The sequence below is a fragment of the Garra rufa genome, chromosome 1, assembly GCF_049309525.1.
Source record: "Garra rufa chromosome 1, GarRuf1.0, whole genome shotgun sequence".
Lineage (NCBI taxonomy): Eukaryota > Metazoa > Chordata > Actinopteri > Cypriniformes > Cyprinidae > Garra > Garra rufa.
This window is the reverse complement of record NC_133361.1, coordinates 51,159,326-51,180,530: the sequence shown is the minus strand read 5'-3', so window position 1 is coordinate 51,180,530 and position 21,205 is coordinate 51,159,326. Positions and strand designations below refer to the sequence as shown.

Sequence of the window (21,205 nt, the reverse complement as noted above, 5' to 3'; positions counted from 1 at the left end):
ATAAAACAACCTTAGATCATTAAACAGAATTAATAAAAAAGGTTTATTTTAATGAACAAATAAACATTTCCCCTTGAAAACGTGAAAATGAAAGAAAGTAACATGCTTTGAACAATACACCTAAGAGAAAAAGACAGTCAGACAGGAATATAATGCAGACACATTACTGATTGTATTCAACTAAAAGTTCTTTAGGCTCCTTCGGTATGCAGCAGTGTAAGCCACTATCAATATCATACTTTGCAAACAAGCATCCAGTGATCCAAGCACTATTTCACCCAGTTTAAAAATGTTTTTGAAGATACTGATAGCATTTTAAAACTCCAACATATTGTCAGTACTAACATGTTTATGCTGGTGCAAAGGTGGTACTAAAAGACCTGATCTGTAGCATGATGTTAACAAGATTTTTCACCTTCACTACACATTTACATATGTTTATGATAAAAAGATGCCTCGAAGCTGTGTAGTACATTCTACGCCTTGAGCACCGCCGAAGAAGAGGGCAAAACAGCAAAGTGTCAGACCTTTCATCAATGTTTTCTAAAATATTTACCAGGTATGGCACACCGTGATAAGCCTATAAAACGTGAAAAAGCTAGAATCTAAAGAGCACTTTCTCTTCACACAGTAATGCAATTGATGAAACACACTGACATCTAGTAGTTAAAAATAAAAAGGTTTATATGAGATTATGGGAAATGCAGTTGACTAAGCTGACTAGAAATAATTATTCAAAAAAAAAAACTCCTTGGGAATATATTTATAGATATATCCATACGCAACATATATCAAATGGTGAAAAATAAAAAGATGAGAATACTGTATACATGGTGAACACAAATACTGCTAAAACAGCAAGACTGCAACACACAGCAATTTGCTCACTAATAAGGTGACAACAGTTTAGACAGATTTACATAACAAATGACTTAAGTGAGATGAAAAAGAAAAAGGATTGAGAAATTAGGCCATACTGCCTTACAGACAAAACACAGCAAGTACACACTCAAAACTGAGTTTTGAACAATGCATTAAAATGTGAATTTGTTTGTCTTTCCAATTAAGTGTTGTGTACTTACTGTGTTTTAATGTAGGGCAGTGTATTACACAGTGACACGCTCCGATTTGGACTGAAATGTCCTTCAAATCTCAATATCAGAAAAATATAGAATGATCCAACGCACTTAGTATATGCCTCATCAGACGTTGGCCACCTTTTTATTCAGCCGGGAATGACTACTGAGCAACTTGTGCAGCATATATATACACCCCATTTCCCATAATCCAACAGAAAGAGAAGTGAAGAGGAAATACAGTAATCCTGTGTTTTTTTACGGCGGTCAGCATTTCTGACTAACATTCACTTTTGCCCACTAATGATGACTCCACGTCTGCATATCTTGCTCTGAATATATCTTGAGTCCAAGTTTTATGGCATTGAGAGTAAAAGAGTTTTTTGGGTGTCTGTTTCTCCATATCCCAAAGACCCCCCCAACCCACCCCAAACTAGTCTAACAGCGCCCCTGACTTGCCACCTCTCTCTCTTGTTCTTCCTCACGGGCCTAGTTCTTATCATCCTTCTTCTCTTCCTCCTCAGAAGGGTAAGAGTGCCATGTTAGTCGCTCTTCGTAGAATGAGATGACCACCTGTGGGCACTTCACATTGGCCTCTTTGGCTGGAACGAGATCTGCCTCATCAGAGTTTTTCCTGTAGAGAAGAGACAGGGAGAAAATGATTAAATAAACAGTTAACTCAAAAACAAACATTTAAAAAAAAATGAAAGACTCCAGTCCTTCAACTAATGCCTTGTTTAGTGAAAATTTAAGTATTTGTAAGAAACAAATCCGTCAAGTTATCTTGACCTCAAACCATTGCTTCTGGCTAAAATACTGGCTTGAAGCATAATTACGGAGTCCAAAATCCATCTCTGCTTCACAAAATGTTAATTGTGATGTTTTATTCGAACATTATGATGGCACCCATTCACTGAAGAGGATCCATTGGTGAATAAATTATGTAATTAGGGCTGTCACCTTGATTCCTCAATTCAAGAATTTGATTTTAAAAAATCCTGACCGGCAAAAAAACCCTTAACTGGCACATTTTATGGATAATCCATGAAACGCATTATTAAACAGTTTTCTAGGCCTGTATGATATATTAAACACTTAAAAATCATAATAAAGCATAATGTCATTGTGAATTCACAAATGCTAAGACTTAAATAAACATGCGATGCAGGTTCAATAAATGTGTCTATTTTATGTGCATCTCAGAGTGGCTCTGTTCACAGTAAATGCTGCTCCGCACAAACGGTTATCATTTCTGTGTGTGAAGGGTCTCAAACTCCGTCTCTGCATATTGTTGTGAGTTTAGGTTTATTATAAATGTTCACATGGTAATGTAACATGCATCAATTCATTATATTTGTAAGGTTTATAAACCTCTGCAAACACAGGAGAATGCAGTTATATCTTTTTCAATATGCTAACTGTTCATCGTAATTAAAAAAAGTAAAAAGCCTCACTCTGAGTTACACGTTTTGATGTCCACATATTCAAGAAATTACAGTGGCTGTAGCATTTCTATTGTAAAGAAATATTAAAGGTTAAGTGGATATCTGAATTAATTGTTTGATTAATATTAAACAAGCATTAGATCGTGCAGTAAAGTATAAAAACAATCGTCAGGGTCAGGCATTTTACATTATGCATTTTAACAGTTTTGTTCAATAAAACCATGTGATTAGTTAATTTAAACTTATTATTGCCTCATTGCCATTGTATATGCAAGTGATTTTAATGGCCATCTTTCACTTCACAGGTCGATTTTTATTATCACTAAACAATTACAATGATCTGATTACTCAACATTGTTTAAATGTAATTCGACATTTCTCCAAATATGTTCCAATAAAGAAACAGACTCATCTAGAGCTTGGATGGCCTAAGGGTGAGTAAACTTTCAGCAAATTTAAAAAATTTTGTGAACCATTTCTTTAAAATTCAAGCACTTAAAATAATGTAATTTAGCCCAAAATACACAACAGGGTTAAAACAGGGGTATCTGGCTGCAGGCTCAACATGCCAAATAGAAACATCTTTCAAGTTTCGTAATCTGGACTGAGGATGAAAACTAAACTGGTTGCCAGATGTGAGGGAGTCTTGAGTGTGAATGTGCACACAAGAACTCAAAATACAAAAACAACACATTTTAAAGGTGTAGTGTGCTCAGTTCATAACCGTAGGTTCTTTGTTTGTGTGAACATCCAGTCTAGACTAAAACAGCAACACTGGCTTCTAAATGGCACGGGTTTGTTACCTGACGTGTTTGTTTGACCAAAAGTGGCAAGTGTTAATTATCTGTGCGTATTATCACAATTCTATTTTGTGGTGCAGAAATTACACACTTCATTTTTCTACTCTTACAAATCCTACTCTTTACATACCATTTCATTAGAAACATGAGCTCGCCGCTGGAATCTGTGGCTCCAATGATGCGTTCTGGTTCTAATCCTCGTGCAAAGCCCCTCGGCTTGTCTTGCTGCAAACATAAAGAAACCATGTCAGTATTTTATTACTCACATGCAGTAAAAGAATTTCTTCTTAGTAATCTAAGAAAACACCAATGTTTTTCTTCTGATAAGCACGTCTTAAAGGGGTCATGAACTGAGAAATCTAATTTTCCTTTATCTTTTAACAGAGGTCACTGTACTAGAAAAACATCCTCTAATTTTCAGAACTCAAAACATTCTTAGTCTAAAAACAGCATACAGCCAGTCTGCCAAATGACAGGTTTTGCAATGTGCCACAAGTGTGAGTAACTGTTTTTATTACGTGCTCAGTATTGCTTTGCCTGTTATTACAGATCATTTGGTGTGTATGGAGTATTTATGTGCTTTTAAAACTAAATCGCAGCAGCATCCATCTATGAAGGATGTAGGCTGTTAAACATACACAAGTGTTAGCCAATCACAGCAGTGGATGTTTATTTCAGAGTTTACAATCTGCCATGCCTATTCAAACAGAGTAGGGATGCACCGAATATTTGGCCACTGAAAATTTTCGGCCGAAAATGGCCCAAAAGGGCATTTTCGGTTTTCGGCCGAAAGACTTTTATCACCGAAACAACACGGCCGAAACAGTATGTTGACGCAAACAGAAACCGCAGCCTGCACGTGCTTGTCTGAAGCAACATTTCTGCGGTGTGGACGTATTTCAGCATATCTGAGAAAGACCCATGGATAGCGATTTGCAAAACTTGTAATGCCGAAATTTCAAGAGGGGGTGTATCTGCAGTCGTGAGTGCAGTGATGAGAGCAGAGATCGGCGCATTGCGCAGACAGATGTGGCTTTCAGTGAGTGAAAAACAATGGCTTTACGTTGGTGTTACGTCACAACATTTTAAAGATATGTCTTTTCTATATACTGTATTTTTATAAATATTTATGTTTTAAACCGTGGAGGTGAGCCAATGGATATCACACAAGCAACGTGAAAACTGCGCAATATGTTAAAGCGAAAGTAAAAACTGACAGTGCTTTCAGCTTCTGACATGCATTCTCTCAGAGACAATGAATGAGAGACAAGGGCACTGCAAAATTACAAGTGCAATAAATAATATATAATGTTATAAGATGGATGTTTTAAATACATTTATGAATTTACAAACAAGAAATGTTTGGGGAAATCTTCGTTCTGTCCAATGACTGTAAATAGTCATTAGGCCCATCAGACTAAAGATTTTTTAGTGGTAATGTGGCCAAAAATACTTAAGACCCATTGAATCTGAATTTAAGACATTAAGACTTTAAGACCTTTCATTCGGAAAACATTCTTTAAGATATGACTTTTGAAGGACCCGCAGATTTTAATAAAAATCAACACCTGGGACATAAACCCCTGGTTTCACAGACAAGACTTAAGCTTAGTCCTAGAAAATGCAAGTCTGAGCTGTTTCAACTGAAAAAGAAAATAGCTTAAAATAGCTAGTGCCTTTGTTTTGTCTAAAGATGCACAGCACTATTGTTTTTTTCTAAGCACACTTTAATTACTTAAATGTCCTAATTGAACTATGGCCTAATCCTGGTTTAGTCTAAGCCCTGTCTGTGAAACCGGGCCAACAAGCCTGAAACTAAAAGCGCCTGGCAAATGCATAAATATAGTTAATATGTAGTAAATACATCTTGAGTTATGCAAGATACAGAAAGGAAATCTCAAAATCTAACCTCATCTTTCCTCTTTTTGGGGCGGCTTTCTTCCCCACCATCTGTGTCAGACTCTCCTTTCCTCTTTCCAGTAGAATCTTTCTTGTCAACTGGTTTGTGTTTTTGCATGTACTCTGCAATGAGATCAGGACAGTCCAGGTTGTCTTCTGGTTCCCATGTGTTGTCTTCTCTAAGGGAAAGAGAATATATTCTCAATCATGTGAATACCAGCTTTCTCATTGGAGAAGGGCTGGACCACCAACCAAAACTAGGCTGTATACTTATTAGCAAACCATTTATTCTCCTAGAGTTCTTTATATAACGATAAAACAACAGGTTTGTTAGGAATCAAGCTTTTTGCCTTTTACGAATGCAAATATTAGTTACTTACTCTGAGAAGCCCTTCCACTTGAGAAGGAACTCCACTCTGCCCTTCACCACCCTTCTGTCCAGAACCTTCTCCACCACATATTCCTCCTCTTCCTCTTCTACCATCTCCTCTACCTTCTTCTTGGTTTGCTTCTTCCCAGTGGTGGCCGCCAGCTTGCTGTCTGCGGAGAAAGAAAGCAGTAAAGAGGCAAAGGGTCAGTCTTTTCTATGGGAAAAACATACATCTTTTAGTATTCAAAAATGAAGCAAGTTGAAACGGACACTATGAGGCTGAGCAGAACAAACACAAACAGTGGTCCTTCACTAGCAGGGGTCGTGCGCAAAGAGGAAGAGTGATTATTCAAGGTTTATTTTAAAGAAGGTGTGCCAAGGTAAACAAAGTCTGTCTGCTGACAAATCTTTACTCGTCGTTTTGCTGTATTGAGCAATGGATCAAAATCTGAGAGACATTTTGACTGCTTAGTAGGGATGGTTCGATACGTGTATCGGTACCGTTCGGTTCTCGGACGAATTCCAAATGGAAGTGATCATCCCTATCACCTTTGTAGGGGGACTAAGCGAATCTGCTTAGTGCTGACAGACACGGGTGTGTTCAACTTGAAGTGGCGCTGCCCCGCTTCAAGTCGAACACACCCGCGTCTGTCAGCACTAAGCAGATTCGCTTAGTTATGCTAACAATAAAAAGACAGCGACATCTGCTGACAGAGACCATGCTGTGTTGTCACGTAAACATCCCAGCTGAAGATAATGAGGAAATAACATCGCTCCCTTCGCCAAGTGCATTGCAAACGACTACATTATGACCTGCACGTGCGCTAAGTCCCCCCACAAAGGTGATAGGGATGATCACTTCCATTTGGAATTTGTCCGAGAACCGAACGGTACCGATACACGTATCGAACCATCCCTACTGCTTAGTGATAAATTCTTGCCTTTTGAAAACAAGGTCAACTAAAAACATTCAGAAAAGACATCAAAATGTTTCAGGGTTCCTTAAAGGGAAAGTTCACTCCAAAATGAAGATTTTATCATTATTTACTCTCTCATGTTGTTCCAAACCTGCATGACTAACTTTCTTCACAGAAAATAAAAGATGCTTTAAAGAATATTTCAACTGCCAACTGCTGCACATACAATTTAAGTCAATGGGGCATAACAACACTGCACCCCAATGGCATCTTTTGTGCTCCACAGAACAAAGTCTAATAGGTTTGGAATGACATAAGGGTAAGCAAATGAGGCAGAATTTCTTTTTATGTGAACTATCAACCAATCTACAAGTGCAAGCATCTGAATTACATAACATGTAACATCTTAAAGGATAACTGTTGCCAAAATGCAACCTGGGCTGTTTTTTGTTTTTGTTTTTGTTTACTGTAAACAAGACAAACTTATATCTAAAAGCATAATTACGACAAACGAGCCGTTTTTGAGATTGACTGTGATTTCGCTTTGTGGTCAGTGGCCGATGAATGGGAATACTAGGGGCATACATTTGAGCGCATCAAAATCAATATTTTTACAACACTAAGAAGTAGGGCTGCAACGATTAATCGAACGATGTTGTGTGGCGCGTTTAGTCAATGAAGCCGGTACTTTGATTAGTAGTAAATCCCCATCACGTGCGTTCAGCTGGAGCGGCAATTCAAACACCCCACCGTAAATCACTGACAAGCCACGCCAAATCGCGCTGAAAATCGAATTGTTTGAATTGCCGCTCCAGCTGAACGCACGTGATGGGGATTTACTACTAATCAAAGTACCGGCTTCATTGACTAAACGCGCCTCACAACATCGTTCGATTAATCGTTGCAGCCCTACTAAGAAGCTCGACACACCATGAAACTTTGCTCGAAGTATCGCCTGGGTCTCTACACATGAACTCCAGCATTGAGAACACTGTTTGTGTACACAGAGTTTACTAAAAAGGTTTTGAACAACTCACTTTCACTGTTTGGGTTTCCGCTCGCGGCCGTCTTGCCAGTCAAGAGGTGTCCATCTCCGAATGCGAGGATGGATAGCTCCTAAAGCATATTTCCATATAAATGCACGGCTAATTTGTTGTTTTGTCACAAGTGAAAAACAATATTAACCTTCTAGTTGTAAAAAGAGCCTCATATAAGCCTAATATTTCATCCTATGGAGTCCATTCATTCGCATTCGGAGATCGACACCTCTTGACTGGCAAGACGGCTGCGAGCGGAAACCCAAACAGTGAAAGTGAGTTGTTCAAAACCTTTCTTTTTAGTAAACTGTGTACACAAACAGTGTTCTCAATGCTGGAGTTCATGTGTAGAGAAAATGTAAATATTAGTAAACAGTGTGTTATTAAGCAGAATTTATGTTAAAAGTTTTATTGTGATGGATGGTTTCTGGTCTTGATCAGAAGATCCCAAATATTGTCTCTGTTCTAGAGCGATACTCTCTGAGCCCTTTCTGTCTGAGAGCGCCACCTTTCAACTACCTTCTGGCCATTGAAATGGTCCAACTCAGGCCCTTCAATGCTGATGAATAAGAGTTTGTGGAGTGAATCCACTGAGAGGTTGCTTCTCCAGTCATTTTTAATTTGCTTCCTTGAACTAAAACTCCTTTCACAAGAAAGAGGTAGTGCTAGTAATAGTTTAATGATAAGCAAGGTTTCTGTCTTCATTTTTACAGTGTCGTCCATGAAAATGAGGCTCTGGTGCCATGAGTGCAATCAAATTCATAAATTCATGTTGAGATTAATGTTTTAAATATACAATTTTCAATACAGAAGTATTTAAGATTTCAATAACTGAAAGGATCTGCCAGCAGGTGGCGGCAAGAAACTGAAATTACTGAATCATATCATTCATTTGATTCGTTCGAACGCATGGTTCATTCAGGAATAAAGCAGGTGACTCTTTATGAATGGGGAATTGAATAATTTCACTAGATTCGTTTGAAAACCTACGTTCGCTTATAAATGAAACACCGCTGTGTTAGAATGTAGATGCGCAGAGCCGTTGCGCCTCTACATTCAAACACAGCGGTGTGACTTTTGACGACGAAACAAAATCAGGCATAGTGTTATTGTCAGACAATGTAAGTCACTTAATAATAACTTCTTGTTTATTTAACTGCTGTATTAAATCAATATCTCATTTACAAACTCCCATAAAAAATATTAAAAGCTGTCACTCATCTTAGTTTGCGATATCACAAAGCTCTATTATAATCAACGACACTCTCTGCACGATCAATCTCTTATTTACACTCTCTCTACACTTTGTTTACAGAAGAATTCTTGAGATATATCTGTGATACATTACTGTGCTGTGAACCCAGACACGTTGGCGTTTGGCTTTCCGGTGTATTTAGGACTTACACAACAAGTACAAAGCAGCGATCGTATTTATCTCCGCCATGGTCGATCGTGCCTTGTTATTTGCGCGAGTGACGGGAAAAACATCCCGCCAATAAACTAGAGCGAGTGACGCGATGCGCATATTCGCTTGGCGTTCGATGTGAACGCACCATTAGACTGTATTTGCGCATGCAATTAACAAACAGTCACAGGCAAATTAAACTGTAGTGACAAGGCAGCACTGTCTACTGTCCCGAGCGTCTCGCATGCTGGCCCCGGGCCATCGGGCAGTCCTTATGGTCGAGACCTGGTAGTGTATACTTTGTTTAAAAAAAACACACAAAAAAGGTTCAGTAATTTTATGCAAATGTAATGTCATCATTAAACCTTTTCAGCATTAATTTATGCATTATAGTGGTATGTGGCAATTCAACTCCCTAAATATTAACATCCATTTCATGATTGAAAATACCACACCTAATGTGTAGAACAAATGTTTAACTACTAATCGACCACAAAAGAGCCTACACATCAGTTCAAGAAAAAAAAAATAGTCTCAGTTGTGAACATTAGCTAATGCATTAACTACGAATGAACAAAAAGCAATACTTTAACCGCATTCATTAAGCTTTGTTAATGTTTGTTCATTTAGTTAGTTCAGTGCCTTAAGTTCCATTAAATGAAATTTCTATCATTTATTACTCACCCTCATATCGGTCCAAACCTATAAGACCTTTATTCATCTTCTGAACACAAATTAAGGTATTTTTGATGAACTCCAAGATCTTTCTGACCCAGCATAGACAGCAACACAACTACCATGTTTAAGACCCAGAAAGGTTATCAAATTGTTGAATAAATTGTTATTTTGGTTTTCTTTGCACACAAAAGGATTCTCGTAGACATTACGGTTGAACCACTGAAGTCACATGGACTATTTGCTGTCTATACAAGGTCAGAAATCTCTCAGATTTAATCAAAATATCTTGATTTGTGTTCTGAAGATGAACGAAGATCTTACAGGTTTGGAACGGCATGAGGGTGAGTAATTAATGACAGAATTTTTATTTTTGGGTGAACTATCCCTTTAACTGACACAACTTTCAAGTTGGAATACTGCTGTAAAAAAAGCTGTAAAAATATTACAAACAACTGAGAATTTCATCACTTTGAAACCCTCATTCCTTTTTGTACACCAGACCAGAACCAAACCTTTGACCTTATAAATCACCACAAGCAGCACCTCTATTAGTCACTGACAGATAATGGATCACATGGCAGATGAAACAGCGGTCATGAAAACAGACAACAACCCGTGATTCAACAGAACTGCAAGGCTTGAAGTTAAAGTGATCTGAACATCTAGAAGAAACCCTCCCCCATACACATTTGAAAGAATGCATTGAAGGAGAAAGTTGTGAGACACCTGCGGTGACGCTGGGAGCATCACTAGCTGTGTCTGCAGGTTCGCTCATGCTCGTCGATGGGGTGGAGGCTCTGCGGAACCTTCCGGTTCCTTGTCAACGTCAACAGTGCTGAACAGAGTGAAAGTGTGGATTAGAGGGGATTTGGGGAGGGGGGGGGGGGGGGGGGCAGGTGACATCAGGAAAAGAACACCACAAGGCAGGAAATAAATTTACGGATAACAGTTTGGCGGCTCTAACAAATACAGCATTTCATGGTGCGATGAAATCCATTTTTATTTTTATAAAATTCATTTATCAAAAAATTATTTAACTGTCCACGCATGTTTATAAAATACTAACATATTCATCATACTTTAACTGTACACACTTTTTTTCCATCTCAAATTGACCTCCTTGTATAAAAGTTTTTCACAGATATGTCTGGGGCATTTAGCACATGGCTATCTCTGTCAGCCATCTTGGATTAATGATGTCATAAGCCAATGAATATTTGGAATGCAAGATAGTAGCCACTGTTACAATATTGTTGTCCATCTACTGAAAATGAACCCTAAATTGAGTTAAATTAACTGTCCACATATGTGGACACCATGCATGAAAGGGTTAATGGTGAATTGTGATGCTATTTTCATGAATATTTAAAGATATTTTCCCAATAATTTCCATATTCCATTATTCCAATTTCCATTTTTTTTGGGGGGGGGGGGGGGGGGTGACTAGTGATGTTATTTTCCTGAGTATTTAAAGTCATTTTCCCCATTGATTCTCACTTACTTAGATTTTGTAGTTTTTTTGGTGAATTGTGATGTTACTATCATGAATATTTCAACATTTTCCCATTCATTCTCATTAATAACATTGTAGGGTTTCATTTATTTTTGGTGAATCGTGACGTTATTTTCATTCATATTTAAAGACATTTTCCCCATTGATTTTCATTTACTATTTTCTACTTTTTAATGGTGAATTGTGATGTTACTTTTATAAATATTTTCCATTTATTCCATTAATGTTGTTTTGTGAACTGTGATGTTATTTTCATGAATATTTAAAGACATTTCTCCCATCGATTCCCATTAATTGTTTTGTAGCTTTTTTGGTGAATTGTGATGTTATTTTCATGAATATTTTAACATTTCCACTTTGATTCTCAATAATAATATTTGTAGGGTTTTTACTTGTTTTTATTTTTATTTTCATGGATATTTAAAAAAAAAAAAAAAAAATCCCACTGAGGGGAAAATGGGGGTTTTCCAGCATGAAAACAAAAGTTTAACACAGCTGTAATTTTTTTTTTTCGGTCACTATAATGCGTCTTAAATTACTTTTTTTGTGTGTGATTTCTTTTATTTATTTATTTTTGCAAACATACATTTTTACCCTAATTTACTAAAATGTCATTCAGTGTACCAATAGTTTATATGCTAAAAATCTCATCAGGTATATTTAGAACAAAAATCATTAGATTACTTTAAGGGACACTATTAGAGTATCACGATGCAGCCCGCAAAATACCAATTACCTGTAATTTTAATTATTTACCAAGCTTTGCCACTATTCTTCAAACCACTAGGTTTTACCAATTTGTCAGCAAGAAGTTTTTAATCACTTAAAAAAAAAAAAAGTATAATCAGAATAAGTATGCTGTTTATTTTTACATAAATATATGTTAAGTTAAATGATGGTGGAACAATATTTCACCCGTATTTAGACATTTTATTTTCACAAAAACACTAAAGCAGACTTTATTTGCATTTAATATGCTTTCCATGTATGTTTTGTTTTACAGTAATGAGTAAGATGATTATTTGCATATAAAGTTTGGGGAAAACGTATTTGAAAAATGCTATAAAAAACAGGATGTTAATGAACAGGTTGTTTTGTAAATCGAAAATAAAAAAGTGACACAAATCCCTGACCTGAAGCTCTTACGCTTGGACAATTTCTTGTGTCAAACACCAAAAAACTTTAAACACTAATGTTTTATTTTTATTATTTTAAGTTTTTCCCTTAAAATTTGTTTTGTTTAGTAGATGACTTAAAAGAAAAATAATAAGCATGCATGTTTTGCTCTTATGTGGCTATTAGCAAACATTTACCAGGATGAAGCACTGAGATGTCAACTAAAAAAGCCAAAAAAAAAAAACAAAAAAAAAAAAAAACCTAACAAATGAAGCTCCAAGCCAAATCTCTAGGCATTTTTTAATTTGAATTAAATAAATTACCTTTACATAATTCTTCTTTACACTTGAGTTCATTTCACTGCTTAAAAGGATAACTATTGCCAAAATGCAACCTGGGCTGTTTTTTTTACTGTAAATGAGACAAACTTATATCTAAAAGCATAATTACGACAAACGAGCCGTTTTTGAGATTGACCGTGATTTCGTTTTGTGGTCAATGGCTGGTGAATGGGAGAACTAGGGGCATAAATTTGAGCGCATCAAAATCGATATTTTTACAACACTAAGAAGGCTCGACACACCATGAAACTTTGCTCAAAGTATCGCCTGGGTCTCTACACATGAACTCGAGCATTGAGAACATTGTTTGTGTACACAGAGTTTACTAAAAAGAAAGGTTTTGAACAACTCACTTACACTGTTTGAGTTTCCGCTCGCAGCCATCTTGCCAGTCAAGAGGTGTCGATCTCCGAATGCGAATGAATGGACTCCATAGGACAAAATATTAGGCTTATATGAGGCTCTTTTTAGTAGTAGAAGTAGAAGGTTAATATTGTTTTTCACTTGCGACAAAACAACGAATTAGCCGTGCATTTATATGGAAATATGCTTTAGGAGCTATCCATCCTCGCATTCGGAGATCGACACTTCTTGACTGGCAAGACGGCCGCGAGCGGAAACCCAAACAGTGAAAGTGAGTTGTTCAAAACCTTTCTTTTTAGTAAACTCTGTGTACACAAACAGTGTTCTCAATGATGGAGTTCATGTGTAGAGACCCAGGCGATACTTCGAGCAAAGTTTCATGGTGTGTCGAGCCTTCTTAGTGTTGTAAAAATATCGATTTTGATGCGGTCAAAGTTATGCCCCTAGTACTCCCATTCACCGGCCATTGACCACAAAACGAAATCACGGTCAATCTCAAAAACGGCTCGTTTGTCGTAATTATGCTTTTAGATATATGTTTGTCTCATTTACAGTAAAAAAAAAACAGCCCAGGTTGCATTTTGGCAATAGTTATCCTTTAAGGAAAGCGGATTCTGCACAGAACGGTTTCATTTTAGTGATCAACTGTGTGCAAAGAGCATCACAGCGCGCAGAGAAGTATTCGATTTAACCTCTTCCGGCGTCGTGCACGCGCAGAGGCTTTGCCAGAATGTTCGACGTATTTCCCCGCTGCAGCAGTAGATACAAGCCAATGAGGCGAAGTGTTACAGTTTAAAGTGACAATGCAACTGTAAAAACAGTGTAAATCGCTTAAATGAGCCGTTTTCCCGAGTCCCTTACTCAACGCCTCACGTGCACGAGGAAGGCGTTTCTGCCTCGCGTGGAGATGGAGGGCTGGTCTGCCCCGTTTGCGCGCACAATTGTGGGTCCAAACGGTACCATGACATCAATAACATTTATGTTGTACGATAAATACATGCATTAAAACGCCCGTACGCACGATAATTGTAACTTTACAAACCTAAAATGGCCGTTATATACGAGACACCGACTAGCCTGCTGGCTAATGTTGCAGAAGCATGGTCGCCACTTCTCCATGTTGACCTGGATCCGATTAGAAAACTACCAACAATTTCTCAAACATAACTGTAATGTTATTAAAGAGATGTGTGTTGATTAAAGTACTCAACACTTCTGCCTGTTAAGAATACATAAATATTTATGCATAAACATAAAAAAATCACATTCCCTGATAACAGTCAGTCCTACAGTTGTTTTTGCAGTCTGCATGCAGCGCCACTTACCTGAGAATTTCTGAATTAAAGGCGAAATAACACCGAGTTATGTGGTTGAGTGCAGCTAGATCGGCTTTAGGTGTCGACAAATGTTTGGAATCTGTCGTCTGGAGAAAGAGTTTGCTATTGTTTTGCCGAGGCTCTTTGGATGGTCAGACAAAAGGTAACGCTACGCGAAGCAACCCGCCAATTCCGACTGAACGTGCCTCTGTACGTACGCGAGTGGTGCATCCTGGGAATTGTATTTTTACGCGCGCATTGCAAAATTGAAAGATTCTCTGAACATTTGGAAATGCCTCATATATACTAATGTTTACTCAGAACCTTCAATATATCGTCGCCTTGGGATTATAAGGTTCTATCTGCATTCTGAGCAGTTTTAAGATATTGAGGTAAAAAGTTTTTGGTTTCATGTACTTCTATAGGTAGATAAACTTTGATATCAAGCATCCCACCAATTGCAACTGAACATACCTGTGTATGTTTGTGGGTGCTGCTGCATCCTGGGAGTTGTAGTTTTACATGCACATGAAAAAAAAAGATGCTTGAGGCACAATGTTGTCTTTCAGGACCCTTGGAAACGCCTCATATAGGGCGGGCCTACACTATAAGGTTTATTCAAAAAGTCAATATACACTAGTCAAAAGATTTTTAAATGTTTTTTAAAGAATTATCTTCTGCTCACCAAGCCTGCATTTATTTGATCTAACATACAGCAAAAGCAGTAGGCTACTACTATGAAATATTTTTGCCATTTAAAATATTGAATATATTCAATATTTTATTGAATATATTAAATTGAATATTTTAAAATGTAATTTATTCCTGTGATCAAAGATACATTTTCAGCATCATTACTTCAGTCTTCATTATCACATGATCCTTCGGAAATCATATGCTGATTTGCTTTTTCAAAAACATTTATAATTATTATTATTAATATTTAAAATTAATACTTTTATTTAGCAAAGATGCTTTAAATTGATCAAAAGTGATGATCTGAACAGTCATCTGAACTTTCTATTCATCAAAGAAACCTGAAAGAATTCTACTCAGCTATTTTCAACATAATAATGCTTTTCTGAGCAGTAAATCAGCATATTATAATGATTTCTGAAGGATTGTGGGACTGGAGTAATGATGCTAAAAAAAATTCAGCTTTGAAATCACAGGAATAAATCACATTTTAAAATACTGTATATTCAAAATAGAAAACTGATATTTTAAATAGTAAAAATGTTTCAATATTTGCACTTGTACTTGTTTCAAGCTGTACTTTGGATCAAATAAATGCAGGCTTGGTGAGCAGAAGAGACTTCTTTAAACATTTAAACATTAAATATCTTACTGTTCAAAAACTTTTGACTGGTAGTGTATAATGATTTTACTGTGGGGGAGGGATTTTGACAGCGTTTGGAGCTCTAGCTTTTCATAGGATTGAACAGTCTGGATATAATGTTAGATTAAGTGCATTTGCGTATACATAAATATAACTATAAATTATATTTTATCTTTTAAAAAAGTGTGTGGCAGTGTAAACTTAATTTAAACACCTTCTATTTGCTATTTTCTTGTAGAAAAAAATAGAAGAACACCTTATTGTTGTGACTGGTGTTAAAAGAAAATAACAGGGAAAAGGGAATCATTAGTTGTTGGCGGTTGGAACTGTAGGTAAGTTAACTATTTGTGCATTTGTGCGAGAGGTTTTGAAGGTACTTTCCGTCAAAAATGTAGAAAACACATACAGTTCATGGTAACTTCAGTACAGTTGGCAGACAGTTCAAACTGTTATTGATGATGTGTAAATTGGGTTTTTCCATGCCTCCGGTCACACTTGTCATAATATATACATTTCTCATAACTGATTGTCTGAAGAAATTGTCTTTGCAGAGCATCTTGAATATTTGGCAGCATTTGTGTCACATCCATGACAGATATATGTATGTGTCATTCTATGTCCATAGATTTTTGTATAAAAATCAAGGACAAATTGTTAAAAACCCGCTGAGACTGCCATTTTCCTCTTGAATCATCTCCTAGCTACAGTGAAAAACAGCTGCCGTGGTGCAGTTCAGTGGCACACTCTCTGAAAAAAGGTACGAAAACTGTTACTGCAGTGGTACCCTTTCCAAAGGTACCAAACAGTGGCTTGTGAAAGTATTCATACCCCTTCATTTTTGTTTTACTTTTTGTTGTTGCGTAATGTTAAACTGCTTCAAATAGCTTTTTCCACATCAGTCTACACTCCATACACCAGGGGTGCCCAACCCTACTATCCTACAAAGTTCAGCTCCAACCCTGAAGAATCACACCTGAACCAGCTAATTAATCTCTTAAGTAGCACTTGATAATTAAAGACAGCTGTATTGGAGCAGGGCTGGAACAAAAATCTGCAGGTAGGTAGATCTCCAGAAGCAGGGTTGAGAAGCCCTGCCATACACCATACAAAGCGGTGAAAAAAATGATTTGTGAAATTTATTGAAAATAAAAAACTGGAATAATTATTTTGCATAAGTGTTCACACCCTTTCTACGACACTTGAAATTTAGCTCAGGAGCATTCCAATATGGCTTGTAGATGTTACAACACATCGAGTGGAGTTAACCTGTGGCATATTCAACTGAATGAGTATGATTTGGAAAGACACACACCTCTCAATAAAAAAGTCCTAACAGCTGAAAATGCAAATCAGAACAAAAAACAAGTCCTGAGGTCAAAAGAACTGCCTAGAGCTCAAAGACAGGATTGTGTCAAGATCTGGGGAAGAGTTCAGAAAACATCTGCTGCATTGAATGCTCACAAAAGCATGTCGCCTGAGCAACTGATGGAGAAGGGCATGATCATTTATGGAAATGGGAGAAACTTACAGAAGGACAAACATCACTGCAACACTCCACCAATCTGATCTTAATGGTAGTGTGGCCAGATTCAATCCTTTCCTCAGTGAAGACACATGAAAACACTTGGAATTTGCAAGGACCCTTAGACTGTGAGAAACAAGATTCTCTGGTCTGATGAATCTCAATTCCTAGCATCATGTATGGAGGGAATCAGGCACTGCTCATTACCTGCAGAGTACAATCACAAAAGTAAAGTGTGCTGGTTGCAGCCTCATGCTGTAGGCTGTTTTTCAGCGACAGTGACTGAGGAACTCATCAGAGTAGAAAGAAAGCTCAGCACAGCAAAATATAATGCTAGCCTTAATGAAATCCCAGTCCAGAGCATCCAGAGCCTCAGACTGGACAGAAGGTTCACCTTCCAACAGCACACACCTAAGGCAATGCAAGAGTGGCTTATGGACAACTCTGTGAATGTCCTTGAGTGGCCCAGCTAGAGCCTGGGCTTGAAACCAGTCGGATATTTCTGGAGAAACCTGAAAATGTCTGTTGACCCTCATCCAACCTGAATAAGATTGAGAGGTGAAGAGGTGCAAAGCTTGTTGCATCATACCCAAAAAGACTTCAGTCTGTACAAAGGTGCTCCAACTAAATACTGAGTAAAGGGTGTGAATACTTATGCAGTGTTCTTAGTTTTTCCTTTTTCAGTTAATGTGAAAAGTTATTACATATCTGTTTTTTGCTTTGTCATTATGGTTTATGGAGTGTAGATAGATTGGTGTGGAAAAAGTAATTTAAAGCAGTTAAAGATAAGGCAGCAGCAACATAATAATTTTGAAAAAAATTAAGGGGTATAAATTTCGCGAAGCATACTTACTATGTATACTTATTTTTAAGGTACTAATATGTACCCTTTAGGGGTAAATATGGTACAAAGGTGTATTTCGAAAGGGTACTCCCTTTGTAACAGCTTTTGGACCTTTTTTCCTGTGAGTGAACAGGCCTAATGTGGTTTAGACCCAAACGTGCAATGTGAAAAGTTACCTGCTGAAGGATGGGAGTGAAACTGAGTTCTAGTTCAGACCAAGCAAAGTGTGAAAATAGCCTGACAGACTGTCATTATCTCAGTGTTTGAGGTAAATATAGTTCCGGATTGTTGCACAATTGTGCACTTTGCCCCACTGAACAAGAGCATTGACCTTGTAAACACTGAGAATATGAAACAGCCTCTGTTGTACCTGGTTTTGCCCTGCTGCAGTTCCACTATTGTAAGAGGCTCATCTCTCTGGCCCATTTGCATCGCTGCAACCAAAATAAGAAGATGCTGAGAGAGAGAGAGAGAGAGAGAGAAGGAGAGAGAGAGAGAGAGAGTGTGTGTGCATGTCGGGTTAATGTAGAGGAAAAAGACCTGCTCAGAAATGAGTGGAGAACAAAGGAGAAGCATTAACAAAATTCATCATCTGTCCGAGTGTCGTGATTGAGTTAATTACCTCATTACTCAAACAAACCAGCCACACCATCCGCAAACAGAGGGTGATATTTATATTGTCTCATGCAACGTCTGCAAGGGTGGGGATATGAAATTATAACTCCGCTTCTGTCCTTTCTCTCCAAAAACTTTTAGAAACTGATGCAAAGAACGGAGAAATATTAAAAACTTCTGTCAGCACATACAAGGGTTTTGTGGCACATGGCTGCCAATCCAAATTCTGCTAATAAGAAATCAGCGTACAATAAAGGGGTCATCGGATGCAAAACTCACTTTTACATGTTGTTTGAACATTAATGTGTGTTGGCAGTTTGTGTACACAACTGCCCTACAACGATTAAAATCCACTTGGTGTTATTTTTTTAATCTTTAAAAGTAATATCCAGAGGATTAAGGTTACTTTTGTTTTTGAAAGGAAACTGCAGATCCCGATCTACATATGCATCTATTTGCATGCGAATCATTCGTGATGCAGCTTCACCCACAGCAGAAGTGAGTATAAGGGTTTCTTATGCATCTTTGCAAATGGCCTTTGCAAAAGCTAAACGTGGCTAAATGCGGCTAAAGTAAACATTACGGCTGGTCATCCCACTGCAGAGAGGGGCGGGGCGAGCAGAGCTCAGTAGCATTTAAAGGACCATGCAACAGAATAGCTCGCTCTAAAAAGGGCTGATTTTGACAAGTTAAAAGGAGTGTTTTTTACACTACCATTGAGAAATTTTAATTTTATGTTATAGACTTCTCATTAAGACTCTAAAGAATCATATCAGCTTGTGAAATATGGGCATCCGATGACCCCTTTATTGATAAAGAATGTAACTTACTTTTAAAGGAAACATCGGATGCAAAATTCACTTTTACATGGTGTTTGCATATAAATGTGCGTTAGCAGTGTGTTGACACAAACTCCTTACAATGATACAAATCCATTCACTTCTTGTTTAATCCCTCCAAAAATCTAAACAGCCTCAGTTATCAAGCGTTTAGATTTTCTGAGCAGTATGGCGTCATACTGCTCAAGCCCCACCCACAACCGCTGACAGATATTTCCGCCCTCAGCCAGTTATACACTGTCCGCCATTTTCTCCACGTTGCGACAACCTCATAAGCAATGCAGGTGTTTTGTAGTTGGATGTAAAAGTGACTGAAGAGTCTTAATTTTCTCCCAACATCAGAGCCACTGAGGAAGACAGGTGTCTCATTATCATTTAAAGAGACATGCACTGAAATGTGTCACTTTGAACAGAACTGTTTTTGATGAGGTAAAAAGGGTGTAATTTTACACAACCGTTGAGGTATTTTAACCAAAGTATTTTGCACAAATTTCATTCATTTCACCCCAGTTTTACAGTCTCTACACTGGCTACCTATTAGGTTCAGTATCACTTACAAAATATTACTTCTTACCTATAAGGCCCTTAATGGTTTAGCTCTTACATACCTAACTAGTCTCCTACCACGCTACAATCCCTCACGCTCCCTAAGGTCGCAAAACTCTGGACTTTTGGTATTACCTAGCATAGCAAAGTCCACTAAAGGAGGGAGAGCCTTTTCACATTTGGCTCCCAAACTCTGGAATAGCCTTCCTGATAATGTTCAGGGTTCAGACACACTCTCTATGTTTAAATCTAGATTAAAGACTCATCTCTTTAGCCAAGCATTCACATAATGTATCTCATAACCTTGCACTTCAGTTACATCTGATCAAATGCACATCAACATTCTTCAGCTTGGGCTAAACACATAATTTTTGTTTGGTTGGAACAGCAGCTACGCTTAATTATTTCTCTATTTGATTCTCTGTTTCTGCCACAGGATTTCCATCCCGTGGTAACTAGGAATTACACAAGATTCAGTCTAGATTCAGAAGAAGAGATGATGCCAACTTCTCACGGGACCCTGAAACAACATACAGCACTACGAAATTTTGCTACAAGTTTGATTGCAACATATAATCATTACTGTTAATAGTGTTCATCGTCTGTTTGATTACATCATTAATGATTTTACCATACATTTATGCCGTATGTACATCAACTTGACATACAGTAGTCACCACTTAAGCTACTAAATATATTTTAGAAACCTACATTTTTGTACAGCTGCTTTGCAACGATTTGTATCGTGAAAAGCACTATACAAATAAACTTGAATTGAATTGAATTCATGAAGACCCTAAATAATCATACCAACTTGTGGAAAATAAGCATCCAATGTCCCCTTTAATGTATAAGAAAAGTATGATGTATGATTTCCTCAAAATGAATAAAGATTTAATTCAGTTTAGAATTTTATAAAAATCTTATGCTGCTAATGATCCCCTTTTATTCCTTGGCAACTTACAGTATCTCAGTGACATCCCTTTTTTGGCATATTTTCTGGTGAGGTATAGACTGCATCAATGGCCTTAAAATATTTATACGCTAAGACAATGCTTAAAATGACTGCATAGATAACAAAATATCAAAGAAATGATGCTAGACCTTTTTTTGTATTTGATGTTATAATGTTATAATTTGTAACATTATAATATTGTAATATATTTACACTTTACTGTTACTTTTAATCAATTATATGCATCCTTGATTTATTAAAAGTATGAA

At 37.3% G+C, this 21,205-nt stretch overlaps 1 protein-coding gene across 2 annotated transcripts; it reads right to left on the bottom strand.

Moving 5' to 3' along the window:
• Window positions 1–29: 29 nt before the first annotated feature.
• Window positions 30–14,475, bottom strand: cbx1a (chromobox homolog 1a (HP1 beta homolog Drosophila)). Of its 2 annotated transcripts, XM_073842458.1 has the most exons (6): window positions 14,286–14,475; window positions 10,354–10,462; window positions 5,601–5,760; window positions 5,231–5,399; window positions 3,452–3,546; window positions 30–1,710 (listed from the first exon to the last, which is right to left on the bottom strand). In XM_073842458.1, the coding sequence occupies exons 2-6, from the start codon at window positions 10,400–10,402 to the stop codon at window positions 1,566–1,568; spliced, it is 618 nt and encodes a 205-aa protein (XP_073698559.1). In that variant the 5' UTR covers window positions 10,403–10,462; window positions 14,286–14,475; the 3' UTR covers window positions 30–1,565. The 2 variants fall into 2 exon arrangements, with proteins under 2 accessions (XP_073698559.1, XP_073698566.1); XM_073842465.1 differs by lacking the exon at window positions 10,354–10,462.
• Window positions 14,476–21,205: the final 6,730 nt, after the last annotated feature.